The following is a 15,795-nucleotide window of genomic DNA, read 5'->3' as shown; positions in this document are numbered from 1 at the left end:
CACATAGAGCAAAGTTCCCAAGAACATTTGAGGGAAAGAGTGCTGGAGGAGACAACGAACAGGGGAAAGGAGCCCTTGACACAACCGGGTAAGGGAGGGCGGTACTCAGAGAATCAAACGGGTTTGGAAAAGCCTGATCTAACTTACTACTTTTATGGTTTTTGGATTTCTCCCTTCTCTCACACTTTCTCCAGGCTGCAACACGAAGCCTACTGTAGACAAGAGAATACAATCACGATATCAACCTGTTTGAAGGGGGAGAGATAACGTTCAGGAGGCATGTCCGAAAGGACGTATCACCCCAGCGAAGTAATTCGCATAAACTATTCACAAATAAATCATATCCAGAATTTCTTTCTCCTGTGTACGAGTGACTCTCCATTCGGACCAAACTTGTTCCCGAACACCATGATAATAGCAGATTGTGAGACAGTAACATCGTCGAAATGATTTTGCCTCAATCCGACCTTTCTATCTCCAGAAGTTCTCTAGCCATGTGAATACCGAGTCTCATCTCTTCTTTGGTTTCTTGAATGTCGCTTGTTCTGATGGTTGAGTAACAGAAGTTTCTGGTGTCACTTCCTGAGGATCGAGGAGCCTCAGCTCGTCGTCACTTGTTGCTCCTGAGTCCGAGAGGTGGTGGCTTTCCAGTCCTTGTGAAAGTCCAGATGATGAGGGGAATTGTAGTTCAGATTCTTCCGAGACTTCAAAATGTATATCGGGTGGTATTGCATCGATTGCCGAGCAAAGCTTTTTGAAATGAGCAGGTATCCAGGTATCATAGACACTCTTGGTAAACTTGTACGCCGTCCATTTCTCTTTACCATCCAATTCAGTAAAGTCGAAAGTACGAATGGGATGACGGTAGAACGTAGTCTTTTTGCCCTCGATTACGGGATAATGGCCATAAATCCTCACTGATCGGTGATCGTGCGAGATGGAAAAGGCGAGGATCTCCCGATGAAGCTCTTTCTCGCGCTTCACGAGCCGGAACAGTTCCACGACTCCTCGAACAGCGAGCGTCATGCTGTGCGCGTTCTGTCGATCTGCCACATCGAGTGCGGCGGCACCGCACTTCACTTCGCTCGAGAAGAAGGGGAAGTACATATACCACGTACCCATGAAGAAGGAGTTGTCGGTGAGGTCGCCAACGAATGGCTGAAGTTTCTTGAGCTGGTCGTCCGTAAATGCAGAACGTTTGAAACCCACAGAGTAGTCTGGTTGAGGTCGTGTTTTGGTAACAGGAATTGAACTGTTCCAACCCTCATTGACGCTCTCAGTCAGTTTATCGAGATGTTGGGCACCGAATGTAGCCAGCGTTTCCGTAGATGGGACGATTAGTCGAGATATATCCTGGATCACCCTTGCCTCATTTCTGTCTTGGAACTTTCTGCAGGCTTTCTCAAACACGTCATCGGAGAATATAGAATCCTTGGGGGTCGTTTGCTTCTTCGCCAACAAGTTCCGACAGAGAGCTTTGCCTTCTTTGGTGATGTCTAGATCGGACTTGTCCATATAGCTTCCCATAGCCTCGAGTAGGACCCTGTAACGTGGGTCTCGATAAGGAGCACTCTTCTCCTCCCTTGACTTTTGGTCACTCGGTGTAGTTGAGCTGGGTGCGCCAGACTCGCTATCCGACCGCTTTCGGCGAAGTGAGGTGGTAGATTTCTTTCTCGCCAACAAGTGACTCATTTCTCCACTTTCATTGAAGTATCCTGGCGGCCAGTGGTATGTCTCCGTCCAATATGTAACAGAATCTACGTCCTGAACAGAGGGGCTAGGACAAGATGTTCGCGGTCGTTTTGGAGAGGGCGGGTTTAGTTGCTGTTCAGTTTCCCGTTTCCGCTTCGGAGGCTTCGATGGTAGAGGGTTACGAGGTGTGTGCGCACTCTTTATTGGGTCAGTCTTCCGTCACAGAATAACGTTGGCGACTTACATTAGGACTTTTAATGTCGCTGACTGGAGATGGCAGAGGCTGCTCCCTGCCTTTTACTTGAGTCCCGTCAACCAAGCGGTCCAAACGGGTGCTCCGTCGAGGAGGGTTTTGCTTTTGTCCCTTCTTGATGCCTTGAGGGCGTTCTCCTTTGCTGGTGAGTCGAGTACTGAAGGAGGAAGCGGATAAATGGCCTTCATGTGGCAGCTTCACGGACTGCCTTCTGGTCTTCTGAGCGGTTACACTGTCTCGTCGTGCCATGGTTGCTCGAAATGAGGGTGAAGGAATGGGCGGCTTCATGTAGTTGCCAGCGAAGTGCAGTCGCGGTCGGAACTTAAGCGCCCAGACTAGGTAACATGTGACATCACCTGAAAGGCGGACGGTTGGGCCACAGGGTTTCTTGGCAACCCACACGATGCACGCTAAACCTACCAAACTTCTCTGGTTGCCTTGAAGCCCTTTTCCCACGTGTGGGCGCTCACGATAAGGGAACAAAGGTCCATTCCATCAGATTTGGTACAGCCAATGCGGCGGCATGACAGCCATACACACTCAATCCATACTACCAGCCATGTTCTTACCACTCCATGCAATCGGAGAGTACATGTCCATGCACTGAATGCTCTTCCTCAGCACCATTAGCTACTTTCCCTATGATGATCCTCGTAGACCAGCCAACATACCAGGGCTTTTTTGGGCCAGAACACTGTTCAACGGATCCCGCTTTCTTAACGCACAACCTTGAGTACCTTCTACTCAAGGAACTCTCCTACCCTTGCTCAAACTCATGTTTGTTAGCATTTTGACTGGCTGAAAATTTCGGAACCATCACCGCTAGCACATGACGCCGATAGTGAATGTCGCTCCGCGAGGAAGTCCAAGTTCAAGCAATATTGCTAGGAACTGATTTCGCGAAAGCAACCCGGTGACGAACTCATTAGCTCGTCCTTGCTAAGAACATCGCACGGCATCTTCTTCCCTTCGATGAGACTAGGCGAATCGGTGCTACATGCTGCTCAGGTACTCAAATGACCTGAAGATCGAAAGATTTTCGCTGGCCGATGGTAAAGACCGCTGGGGCCTTTGCGTCGCTGTTGCCTACGGGAAGGAGTGAAGGTTTACCAGGTACCCATCCTCTTTGTACATCCCATATCCTGGCAGACCCTTCAGCTCGTCCCTCCATGCTCTTCAACTCCTAATCAGTAGTGAATGGCCCCTATGCTCTTACCTAGCCAAAAAAATCCCACATGCCAGCCATCCTATCCAATTTCGTTGGCTCTCTGTCAAGGACAAACGTCTGCATAGCCCCACAGCTCCTACCGGTTCCATGTCGATTGGCCGCAAGTGCACGCTGTTACGAGGTCGGCCAATCAATTTCCACAAGGTCAGTACCGTTCACCCCATTCCAACGTTCTCCCACACAGCCTCCATCCTGGCAGCGAAAGGACAATTGCTGTTCAGTGTCCTGCCCTCATAAGTCTGCCTTACCCGCCCCAATTTCTGTACCATGTCCAACTAAGTATGACCCTGCCGCCAGAAACGCCTAACAACCAAGGCATGACGGATGCCCGGTTGCCAGCACGCCGTGGGAATCCGACTTCAGCGATGAAAATCATCTCCCGACAGCTCCTCCGGACGTGCGTTTAAGTCATGGATGGACCGCTCCAATGCAGTTGATTTGATGGTTTACGTCCTCGGTCCAGTTTCCCACAGAGCACTATTCATGCCGATGGAGGCAGTTTATATGCGATTACGGTTACTAAGGAAGGTACAGTATCAGTAATTGAACTGCTGTCTTATCAATATATTAAACTTCTACAGAGTGCTATCGATAAATCAACATCGTAGATTGATTGGAGGGTGCCTCCTCCAGGCAGCCGCGTGGCCCGAAAGGTGGCCATGAAGGCACTCTGGCAACAATAACCGAGAGTGAGCCCGGGACTTGGGGCTTCCGAATACGCGAAACACCAAAAACTGGGAAACCCAGGGGCCTAATTTGTGGGAATCTTTAGAGACTCGGGGTTGTGCTCATGGTGCTAGCCAAGCCGAGCTCAGAATTACACAGCCACAGCTCAGAATGGCTCAATCACGACACGAGTCAAATAGCGAGATGCTCAGATTTAAGATACGGAAATGGACTTTAAAGAGGTCAAGATTCGCCGCTGAGTATAGTAGTGTAGGCTCATAGTCGAGGCCCAAAGGGGGCCCCTGAGCCCGAACTGGCTTCTGAGGATGGGTCATCAGGCAGCGCTCCCTACAGCTCGTCCAGTGCTCGGGCGCGCTCCCCCGTACTCTGCCGTGGCTCCCGCGACGCTCTCCCGTGCTCGGCCGGGCATCCGTCACGTGCCCGAGTAAAGCGGCCGCGCTCCCTTTCCTGAACGAAAACTGCAAGGGACAAAGCACAGTTCGGGGCATATATAATATATATATATATTTCTGTCACCCCTCTTAAACTTAAAGTCTTGTAAGTATATAGTTCAAGCACTCACTGTCTAAAACACAAATAGAAATTCTTCCCTGAAAATCTATCTCGTCACTATCTGAGATAGTATGCCAAATCCCCACCATCAACTTCTAACTGTGTGAATCCATTTCCACAGAATGACCAACGATTCTACAATTATAATATTAGCTTGTTGAACAGGGAGTTTATTTCGTGCCACATACCTTCTTATTCAGATACGTGATATGAAAGTCCTCGCCGCGGATATTCTCGATTAGATCTTTGAAATGTAGAATGGAGCCGGGATATAGGGCAAAGATCCGCCCTGTGTCGTTCTTGTACCAGCTTTTGCAACCGCTATTCCAGACGGTTCGCTTCAAGACCTCATCGCCGTATATATTCCATTCATCTTGGACCTCTTGCTTAACGTCAAAGGACCTGATTCCATGTTAATCACCACGGCCAGCAAAAGGGAGCTAGACAATTACTTGATATCCTCCTGCGCAACCTTGTTTATCCATTTTATCATATACTCTGCCTCCCAGTCAATAGCCGATGACAGACTACCGTGGCCTACTGGTCCGGACGGGCCATTGAAGATGAAGTAGTTCGGCTGCCCACTGGCACAAAGCGAGAAGTAGCCTTGAGCGTCAGTTTCCCAATCGTGGGCGAGGTCGCGACCGCCGCGGCCGTGCTGAATCCATCTCGGCTTGAATGATACGTCGAAACCAGTCCTACCAGAGCAATGAGCAGTTGCGCGAAACAGGGTTGGGAGTAATTGAAGAGACTTACGCGCAAACGATAGCGTCAAACTCTCGCACAGTCCCGTCCTTCAAGCGAATGCCAGTCTCTGTGATCTCGTCAATATGTCCAACGAGGAGATCAGCGTTTTCAGAACACAGTGTCTCCAAATATCCATTGCCTGGGGTCAATCGCCGGCATCCGAGACTCCAATCAGGAATGACTTGCTTTGCAATCTCGGGGAATCCTTTGAGCCGCTCTTCCATAAGAGCCATCGTGCGATTCCTGGCCAGCTCGTTTGCAGGCGAGCCCTCAATAAGGGCCTCATAGAAATGATTGAAAGCATGTGCCAGGCTATGCCGGTATTCAAGGTGAGCTTGAGGATCGTTTCGGAAAGCTTCCTTCTGTTCTTCTGTGTATGCAGGGTTTGTACCAGGGGCTCCAGAAAGGTCTTCTACGAACGGAGCCGAAATCCATGTCGGCGATCGAACGATATTCGTCACGTGAGAAGCGATCTTTGCAAGCTCCGGCACAATTTGAATTGCAGAAGACCCATTACCGATGACTGCAACACGTTTTCCGTCGAAGCTCGTATTCTTGGCCCAATCCTGGTAGTCAGCTGAGTGCGAAAGGTGGCCTTTGAAGGTGAAAAGGCCGTTGATATCGGGCCATGACCACGCATTGAGGACACCCGACCCATTAATCAGAATTTGGCAGGAATCTTTAATGACATTGTTGCCTTGCTGGATGTCCACGTGCCAGAGGCCCTCCTCCTCATTCCAAATTGCAGAGGTAACCTTGGAATTATAGACCACATCCCGATCGAGATGGTATTCCTTCGTTATTTTTGTCAGATACGTTTGGATTTCGCCCCCCGTGGCGTAAAATGCTGGCCATTCTGTATATGGAATACTAAGAAGGGTGTAGATGTGGGCTGGAACATCGCACATCACACCGGGATATCGATTCTTGAGCCTTGAAGTCAGTTTTGTGGAATGAAAATTCGAGGTGGCAGAGGGTCTAGCTTACTTCAAACCATGTACCGCCTACGTCGCTGTTCTTTTCATAAATAACGTGTTCGATTCTGTCATCCAACTTGTACTTGTGTTGAATCTTGTGCGCCAAAGTCAAACCGCTGAAGCCACACCCAATGGTGATGACTTTGACTTTCTTCTGTGGCTCCCAGAGTACATGATTGGCCAATGGAATCCAATGTTTTTCACTATGGCCGCGGTCAGGAGATGCGACGCTTGAAACGACAGATTTCTTGTCCTCTATGCTCGAGGGGTTGCATGAATCAGTCGAGCTACTGTATTCAGACACTCCATTGGCGGCGTTGTGCTTCGAACCAACACCAATACTGTCGGCGCCCAGGTCAACAGAGATGGGGACGATGTCAGTGGACGGGGACATGGTGAGAGGTGAGACTGTTGTAATGTGAGGAGGTCTGCGAGGTAGGGGAATTAAAGTACCTCCGATGATATATACTCTGAAAGAGACCAAGTTCACGTAGACCAACTCCTCGAACGACCAACCATGGCTTCACCTTACCAGACCTACTTTCAGGGGCTGTGTCCGGGGGATGTGGGTCGAATAGCGCTAACAGCAGGTAATATTACCGTATCGGCCACCTATCGCCGGGCAGCATTTTCTCCCGAATTGGCTTAACAACCATTCTCAAGACACCAGTCCGGCGTCGGCCAGAGGTTGCCGGTCAATACCACATTAAGTCTTCCTACTAATGTAGTCCCGTGTGACAGACAGCCTTTTCAACAGATCATGCATATCAACTACCGCCGGATGGCCTGACTGTGATCCAGGCAGGCTGCATCGGTGCATGGTAACCTTCCGTGACACCAGAAATCTCTTCATGAGATTGCTACGGGAGTGATAAGTCAAGTTCTTGATGTATGATTGAAGGAAGAATTCCAGCTCATGCTGTTCTCCCCATTCCTATTGCTTACGCCATGAAGCACCTCTGTGTACACATACAATACCATGAATGTACTCGCCGACAAGGGGACAAATGAACATTTGCAAAGATCTCAAAAGCCCCTTTACATTTTGCCGTAACACGACTCATAAAATGGTAAGAAATCAAACTGCGTCGTTGGCGTTTGAAAAAGAAAGTCTTCAACCCTAAACGGACTGGTCGACTCGGGGTAATCCCCCAACTCCAATGGCAGGATGCCCGGATCATCATCAGCACCGGTCTGCTGCGGCGGCATCTGCATGGTTTCAGTCTCATGGGGTATTTCTAGGCCAGGAACTGGGCGTATAGCGGGTGGTGACACGACTGGCAGAAGTAACTGCTGCTGACCAAGATCCAAATTCAGCAGCCTGATAACCAGCTGGATTATTTTCCTCACACGGCTTGTGACAAAGTAGCTCTTCTCGAGCTGGCCCAGAGTACGCATGCATTGTTTCAGGTACATGAGTTGGCTCTCCATGGTCTTTGCACTGGCGCGACCTCCTGAACCTCTGCTCTCCACGATGTTTGCGATCAGCGTCGTGGCGGCAGTAGCGATGGTGTGCAGGGCTACGCCTGACATGGTAGACGCCGAACCGTGGTGGATCTGGTAGTCGGAGAGGATAAGCGCTATTTGGCACGCGGCGGCGACACAGGTATTTCGAGCAGCTTCGCTGTTGGCTGAAATGGTCGCGCTGGTGCCCGCGGTGCCGAAGTGGGCGGTGGACCGGTGAAGGAGAATGGTAGCAGAGCAATATTGCAAACTATGTGGCTGTCAGAATACATATTTTGAAGTGAGGCATGGGGTTGGGGATTGATTTTACTTACTGTAGCACATGAATAGTCGGAGGGGCGCGAGCATGATATTGAAGCGAAGGTGGAAGATTCGCAAGCCAGCTTTTCAACTCTGCATCAAGCTCTGTGATTTGAATTGGGACCCAGTCGGTGCCATTTCTGTCGAAGTCAGTCAATTGATAATCGACCCAACGGACAGACTGACAGTATCTCTGATATGCAGCCCACTATTTCAAGTAAGTTGGCCCATGCTGCTGCCATTTGATGATCGGGGTCAGAGTTTGACTCGAGCCGAGGAACCGTCACGTCATGCAGTCTCACACAGTGCGGTCGTCCAAGATATAAGCCCCAGAGCCTGATTCAAGTCAGATCTGCCTGTACAGGACACCCCAAGAAGAGAATACCTGTCAAAAACAAAACAAGCCCAAAATACCCTTTGACGGATTTCTAGATCATACTGAGTAAATACGGATGATCCGAGATACTGAAAATCTCGATGTAATCCAAGATCAAAAGCTAATCGACAAGCGTTCCCTGCTTCATAGTTAGAGAGCTGTCCAAAATGTTATGCGTACGATCACAGCTTACCACAGTATAACCACCCTTTTGTGTCATTAGAGCGAGCACAGTCCATCACACTGAGCAGAAGCAACGACTGTACAGTGGTAATACTGGGCCTTCGCAGCTCCACATCAAGTAATCCCGTTATGGTCGTTGACAAGAATGGCGCTTCATCATCACCAGCATCATCGGCTACATAGACCAGAGTCCTCACTTCCGGCCGGTCTGACATTCTGGCTGCACATGCAAGGATGCAGCATAGTAATAGCTCGCTGAAATATGTTGTCGTCTGGTTCCTCATCCCATCCAAGAAGGCCTCCTTGTGCACGACCTGGAGTACTGGATGCTGATACGTCCAATATAGATCCAGTAGATCTTGTTGTAAATCTGGTGGTATAACAGTCTGCCACTGAGAGACCGACCGTATTCCGTGGATGTTGGCCCAGTCCAGAATCGAGGACGAAACGCTCTCCGTGACATGTAGACTCGATGTCGGACCGAAACAGCGCAGCTGTCCTGCCGCGTCCCGGTTCAGCTGCCACTGGCCGCCACAGAGTCGGGCAAGCATGGTCAGCGGGTTATTCGATTGTTCCGGCATGCCAGTTGGCTTGAATTCCTCGTGTAATCCACGGCTGCTGCTGGATAGAAGAGGTCGATCGCGTTCTATTGTAGAGCCACGAGGAGACTTTTGCGCAGCACTGAGAGCTTTCTCCAAGCCCCTGATTTTTTCCTTCAGCTCTCGGATCACCTTCTTCGAGCAAGGCTGTCTTCGGTCGTCGTCGGTAGGCACAGAACATTCCAGATTCATCCTCGTGCATCTTTTACAGCACCCGTCTTCCAGTTCGCACTGAGGGCCTCAATTAGCATCAGATCTCTCGTCCACAAACTGCTCGATACATACTTTGACCTTTTTGGCGCGGCAGTTCAGACAAGCAAGTGGTGCTAGAGGCAGCTTGGGGGACTCAGGCTTCGAAACCTTGAATGGTCGGCGACGACCTTTTTGCGACGTCTCCTGTGATCCGGCCCAGGATACCATTGATGCAGAAGGCCCCAGTGACCGGAATGATAGTAGAGAAGCGGGTTTGGCAGCTTCTGCTCCGGCCCCGCGGTCCTCCAGGGCTTGAAAAGTTGCCATGCTGTTGTCTATCTGATAACGCTGCTGTATGACTCCCTTCACCGTTGCGTACGCTTATGGCGACTGTACAGAAACGCACACGAGATGTAAGCAGGGCGTGATGGACTTGAGAATGCGCACAATGAATTCCTGTCGAGTTCGGAGAAAGGTGACCGAGCGGACCTGCATATCCAGGGGGAACACATGACCACGACCCCGCTCGCTAGCCCCGACCCATGGGGGTACCCTCACGCTGTTGGTCCACCACGCGCGCGTACTGGACGATATTGTGGTCCGTGAGTTGGTTTTATTGACTGTTTTGCTGGGGTAAGCGTGTAGCGGGGTGCCATCCAGATCACCACCCGACTATCCAGAGTTTTGGGCCGTTTGCAAGTGTGCATGTGATAGCAAGAAACTCAGATAAACAGGTTGATGGATCATATATAGAACTGGAACTGTTTACTGATAGAGTCTCGTATATCGGCCTATTCAACCCCTGATAGGATCTGGAATCAGTATCTGCTCTCATCCTTCGCTATTCCAAAATCGGCCATCGTCTGTTCAGCTCTTCTGGTCCTCCCAGAAGACCAGACACCGGGTCTCAATACTTTCCCTGACACTACTGCCATCGTGCCCCTCTTCTACCCACTCAAACGCCGAGTGCGGACACCGCCGGGCGAGACCCTCTCGGGTGGAGGAGTCATAGCACTTGATGAACAGCACCTCGTCCGTCTCCATGCTGCTGACAAAGTACCATTGCTGCTCCTCGGCGTACCGTGCATAGTACATCTCCAAAGTGTCGCCCTTGGTCGTGTGGGCATACTGCGTGTTGCGGTCCTTGGGCGGCTGGTAAATGCAGGTGGGGACCAGGTCGCGCTCGTTGACGGTGCGGGCATCGCACACGGCCAGTGGGTCGCGTCGGATGCGTGAGATAGGCCTCCACACGTTGATGATCCCCCAGCGGCCGCCATTCTCGAGTGCGTGGCGTCCCAGCGACGACGAGGTGTCGAAACTGTCCTGCAGCACTTGCAACGCGCCTACCGGCGACTGGTCGATATGGACGTAGCGTGCGGGAAAGATCCCGGCGACGGGCGTGGTGTCGCTGCTGGTAGCCGAGTTGTCCACCAGGGCCGCTTCCATTCGAGCCGGGTTGTCGCGGCGGGTGATGTGGCTGAAGACATGGACGCTGGTTGCGCCGGCGCTGTTGAGGAGAAGAATATTAGCGGCAACATCAGGATGGTGGTCTGGAAAAGCGGCCAAAGTGAAGACACAGAGAAACGGGCAAGGGAAGGAGGAGCAAAACAGAGAGGGGTGAGGTGTTGGTGCCGTGGATGCAGGACCAGAGATACTTACACATCCTTCAGCAGCTGCTCGACCTCTGGATAATAGACAGCCTTGATATGCGCGTCTTCGAGGAAGTCCTTCTCCGCACTGGGCCGCCGGTAAAACTGGAAGCCGTGGGTGTCGAGATTGAAGTCAGTCTCGTATCCCCGGGCATCGTGGATGTTGACGGGCCGCTCATCGAACTTGCGGCGGTATTGGCCGATAGTACCGGCTGTAAAATAGGAGTGTCCACCCTTCGACGGCTCCAGGTAGAAGTTGAGCTTCGAGAGGGTACCATTGTCTTTGGCGGAGTGGAAACCATTGATGGAAGGGTTGATAACGGATGCGGCAGCCATGGTGACAATGTTGAGTTGTGCCTCTTTGCAAGGCAACGTCAGGGTGATGATGGCTGCACTGTGTTGGAGAAGTGCGTATACTTGTTACTAGGGAATGTGAAGGGGGTGACTTCCCGTTCAAATAGAACTGAACTCCGTTTCTAGATCACCAGCAAAAGCGTGGGAGCAGCTCGGAGACCCACCTCCGGGGTAAACCGCTCAATCTGGCAGGTATCTTCGTTTGCCGACGTGATTGTGTTCATACCCTCAAGGGCAAACGGGGGGCAGAGTCCGGGCTCGCTTCCCCTCCGGATGCGACGGAGTTTGCTAACCTAACCCGATGCAGAATTAAGGGGAGTCGGTGATGGTGCAACCGCGGCGAGAGTCAATCGGCTCAACGTTCGAAACTCACCGGCACTCGCTGCCGAATGCCAGTGCAGAGATACGTTGCGTTGATAACAGCACTGGCTCCTACGGTCTCAGGTATCCGGGGTTGTCACCATGTAACCTCGTTTTGTCTTTTTCAAATTTATTTTCTAGAATTAGACCTTCAAGCCCTCATCTTATCCGTCTTGGAAACGAATGATATAATCTTCAAGGAGGCGCATATACCTCGACATTACAAAACATGGGACACTTTGAAGCTCCCCCGCGCTCTCAAAAGATGCATGATCTCAGCGGCCAAGTCGCCCTTATTGCAGGAATTGGTTGCGTTGGCGAAGGGTGGGGCAACGGCGTCGCCATTGCCACACTCTTCGCCCGTCAAGGTGCAATTCTTTTTGGCTGCGACATTTCTCTCGCAGCGGCTGAGAAATCAAAAGAGAAGATACTCAGCGAGGACTCCGGAACTGACATCACTGTCATGAAAGGAGACGTGACGTTGTCATCATCAATGGAGGAGGTTGTGACGAGCTGTCTGAGGGCACATGGTCGCATTGACATTCTCGTGAACAACGTTGGGAGAGCCGAACCTGGGGATCCTGTCTCAATTAGTGAGGAGGTGTGGGACCAACAGATGCAACTGAATCTGAAGAGCGTCTATCTCAGCACACATCTGGTGTTGCCAATAATGGAGAAGCAATCCTCGGGCGGTTCCATCGTGAACATTTCCTCTGTCTCGGGTCTGCGTCATATCGGCTCACCCCACGTTGGTTATTCGGCGGCAAAAGGAGCGATCCTGTCATTCACACGGTCGACGGCAGTGCTGTATGCGAAAAAGGGTGTGAGATTGAATACGGTAGTACCGGGGTTGATCGACACGCCACTGGTCAAGATGATTGTGGAGGAGAAGTTGGGAGAGGATTATGGACGTGTCTCTAAGGTTAGAGACGAGCAGTGTCCAAGTGGGAGGATGGGGACAGCCTGGGATGTTGCCAACGCGGTATTGTTCTTGGCGAGCAGGGAGGCAGGATACATTACAGGGACGGAGATTGTGGTTGATGGTGGATTTATACAGAGCACGGGACGGGTGTAGAAGTCTGGCTGTACTACGGACGGAGCACTAAGAGAACTATGAATCTTCGTTATTGTCGAGTAACAGAAAGTGGTCCAGAAAGCACTATGGGATACTCGATTAACGCTCAGCCCCATGCGGTTTTGATTGTCGGAGACGCTCAGACGCCATTGAAGCACTCTAGTTATGCGTCCGGTGGCTCAGATGCCTGGTTGTTCGCCATGCGACGCCATGTGAGGACTGGATTCCATCGCTCGCCCTGTCTCATGTTAAATTGCTGGATTACTGGAAATGAGACTAGGGTACCTCACCTTCAACTCTACAGGGGATCTGGTGGTTAATATCAAGTGATCACCCTCAAACTTGGCGATTCGTTCTTGTGTGTCTCCTAACCAGTTTGGAAAACTTGAGACGACGAAATGATGTAGGAGTATTGGCTCTGGCCCAGAATCATCCAGATAAAATGGACCAGTGTATCCAACAAACTTCCTGGCGGACTCGGCCAATTCACTTTCAGACCCGTCTATCGGATGTGCACCTGCAAATTTCCCCTGCCCAGGACACTGTAGTTGGGCCGACATATAACCATCTGGCGTATACATGATTATGCCCTTTGCGTCTTTGCCTAGGGGGTATAAGGCGTTTGAAGCCGATTTCTCAGAGTGCACAACATAAGAAAAAAGCTCCCACGCGCCGATTAGCCGAGGCCGGACTGACTGGTTGACAGACATGAGTATATGATCGAGAGACGCTTCCGTTTTCACTCTGCCAGTTCCGGTTGCTAATAAGGCGTCTGTTTGCTCAGGCGGCAGTTGGGTTGATGTATATGTTGATTGTAACCCATTCTCCTCGCTCATCCACATCATGTTAGCTATAAGGACTGTTCGAACGTTTCGAAGCTCGAGCCGCCTCGGGGACCGCCCTCCGAAATCCTGGTTTAGCACCGGGATGCTTGACAGGCCCTGCAGGATTACTATTTCTAGAACGTGCATCAAATATCGATTGGTTCAATATGCAGAAACGCAAGAAAAGGCCCCTACCCAGATCCACCTACTGAAGACGAAGATTGGAATCTCGGTCACCATTCTCCAACTCGACATTTTCTGTCTTCCCCCCCGCGTGCAAGTGTGGGCAGTAATTCGAGTAGTCATGGCGGCCAAGATCCAAGACTTCAAAGATTTATTCATGGCCGAAGAGAACCCGAAAATACAACCGCTCAAGTAGATATCCGTCCATCAACAGCATCAAGGTCGAAAATAAGCAGGTGTAAGGCATTTGGATTTACATCTGCAGCACGATATGGTTGCTCATGGTATAGGTTCACGAACAAGAGGTACATCAGCGCCCAGCCTCCAATCACTCATATGTGTGTAGGAGAACACGTAGATGCTCAAGTAAATAATAAGAATTCTATGGAACTCGACCTCTACCTTGACCTGAATCCGATAGCCACAAAGGTTGATAATGAAATTCAAAGGCCTCTGAAATCGGATCATGCTCTCTTGTTCCGTACGGTTTTCTTCGATGGACGCAAGTAAAAAATACTCCAACCTTGTCGGCAGCAACATTAATTCTGAAGCTAGCAGGTCTATCTCGTCCTATTTGAGCATGTACTCGAGGTCTTGTTTTGAAACTGCGCTTGTATCTCGTTTAAGGGTGTACAAGAAGTTCTTGGGGAATATCAATGACCTTGTCCCGAATAAAATCGCAGAAGCCCTTCCCGAGGTTATCCAACAAACGTGAGCTACTGGACCCACGTCCAAGAACCCCATAGATCACGAAATGAACAGCGTTGATATTAGGGAATTCCGATCTTTCGATGACATATTCTTCCCGCCAATCTTGTCCCATTAGTTCCTGCAGCTTGCTCCTGGACATGAATGATCGAAACCAAGTCCAGTGGCTAGCGTCTTTAGGATAGATTCCAAGATTGATGTTTGCCCCTTTGTCGCCAGATCTGCCCAAGGCAATGTCTCCAAGGCGAACAGACCTAGTATGGAGAGTTGAAGAGACATCCCATGGTTCGGCTGTATCAAAATTGATGCGTCTTGAGATCGGAGCGAACGAAAGTGGATGGCCAGCATCGATTGACTTGGCCATTGTGCCATCATATGCCAGGATGTTGGCATTCTCGCTCAGTTGTTCTTGAGAGCAAATGCCCGGATAGTAAGCGATATAAGGCTGGGGAATTGTAGTCCGGAAGTCAAAAGAGAAATGGAGTCCTATCTACTGTGAGAACCGGCACCTTAGAACGAAGGCGCCGTACTAACCGGAGAAGTGTTGCATGATGAATTCAGCCCAGGCAGGCTTCAAGCTCGCACACACCGATTCATTACTTGCCTGTGCAAAGACCCGACAATATGTAGTGCTCTTGAGCTGACTGGCGGGGTTTGCTTGAGGTTCACCGACACTATCGTCAGTCAGCTTGCACATCCAGAATCGATGGTTCGTTGAACAGACACTTGAAAGTCAAGGACATCGAATTGATCGAGGACTCCGCGTTGTTGTAGAACATATCTCACTTGTTTCTCGAATAGATTCCATTTTTTTTCTGTATCATAGCCGGTTGCATTGATCAACAGCTGGCATTGATACCCACCTTTATAGAAGATCGCAAGTTTAGTCGTTGCAGGCGGTGGCGATCCTCTGATGCCTGTCACTTTTACTCGGTCCTTCCCTGTTTCCACGATTTTTACGTTTGTTGCATCAGCTGCGACATCGCTGTTGAGATAGATCGGCCCTTGTAGCTCATAAAGAAATTGACATTTGACGGTGTCAACGGTGACTCGGCCCCTCCCCGTATCGTTCATTGTGATCTCAGATGTGCCATCCGAACTGATTTCGGCAATACCAAATGGTATGTCGATGAGTTGCTCCAAGCTGAACTGGTCGAATCCTGAGAAGTTACCGCCAGTGACATATCCTGAGCATTCAATCAAATGGCCAGCAATGAGAGCATTCGCTAGCTCATCATAATCACTGTCCTGCCACTGATACCACCACCATGCTGCACCCAAGACAGGCGAGGCATCGGAAACTCGGCCGCATATAATTATGTCTGCACCAGCATCTAAAGCTTTGACGATTCCCCTTGCACCAAGGTATGCGTTCGCAGCCAGTAAAGGGTG

At 50.5% G+C, this 15,795-nt stretch overlaps 1 protein-coding gene across 1 annotated transcript; it reads right to left on the bottom strand.

The window, feature by feature from the left end:
- Window positions 1-131: 131 nt before the first annotated feature.
- Window positions 132-2,222, bottom strand: PV06_11018 (uncharacterized protein). The gene is made up of 2 exons (XM_016412622.1): window positions 1,937-2,222; window positions 132-1,890 (listed from the first exon to the last, which is right to left on the bottom strand). Exons 1-2 carry the CDS (start codon window positions 2,192-2,194, stop codon window positions 511-513), a joined length of 1,638 nt encoding a protein of 545 aa, XP_016256935.1. The 5' UTR covers window positions 2,195-2,222; the 3' UTR covers window positions 132-510.
- Window positions 2,223-15,795: the final 13,573 nt, after the last annotated feature.

The sequence above is a fragment of the Exophiala oligosperma genome (assembly GCF_000835515.1).
Source record: "Exophiala oligosperma strain CBS 72588 unplaced genomic scaffold supercont1.18, whole genome shotgun sequence".
NCBI classification, from domain to species: domain Eukaryota; kingdom Fungi; phylum Ascomycota; class Eurotiomycetes; order Chaetothyriales; family Herpotrichiellaceae; genus Exophiala; species Exophiala oligosperma.
The sequence above is the reverse complement of the archived record's forward strand: the minus strand, read 5'-3'. Positions and strand labels throughout refer to the sequence as shown.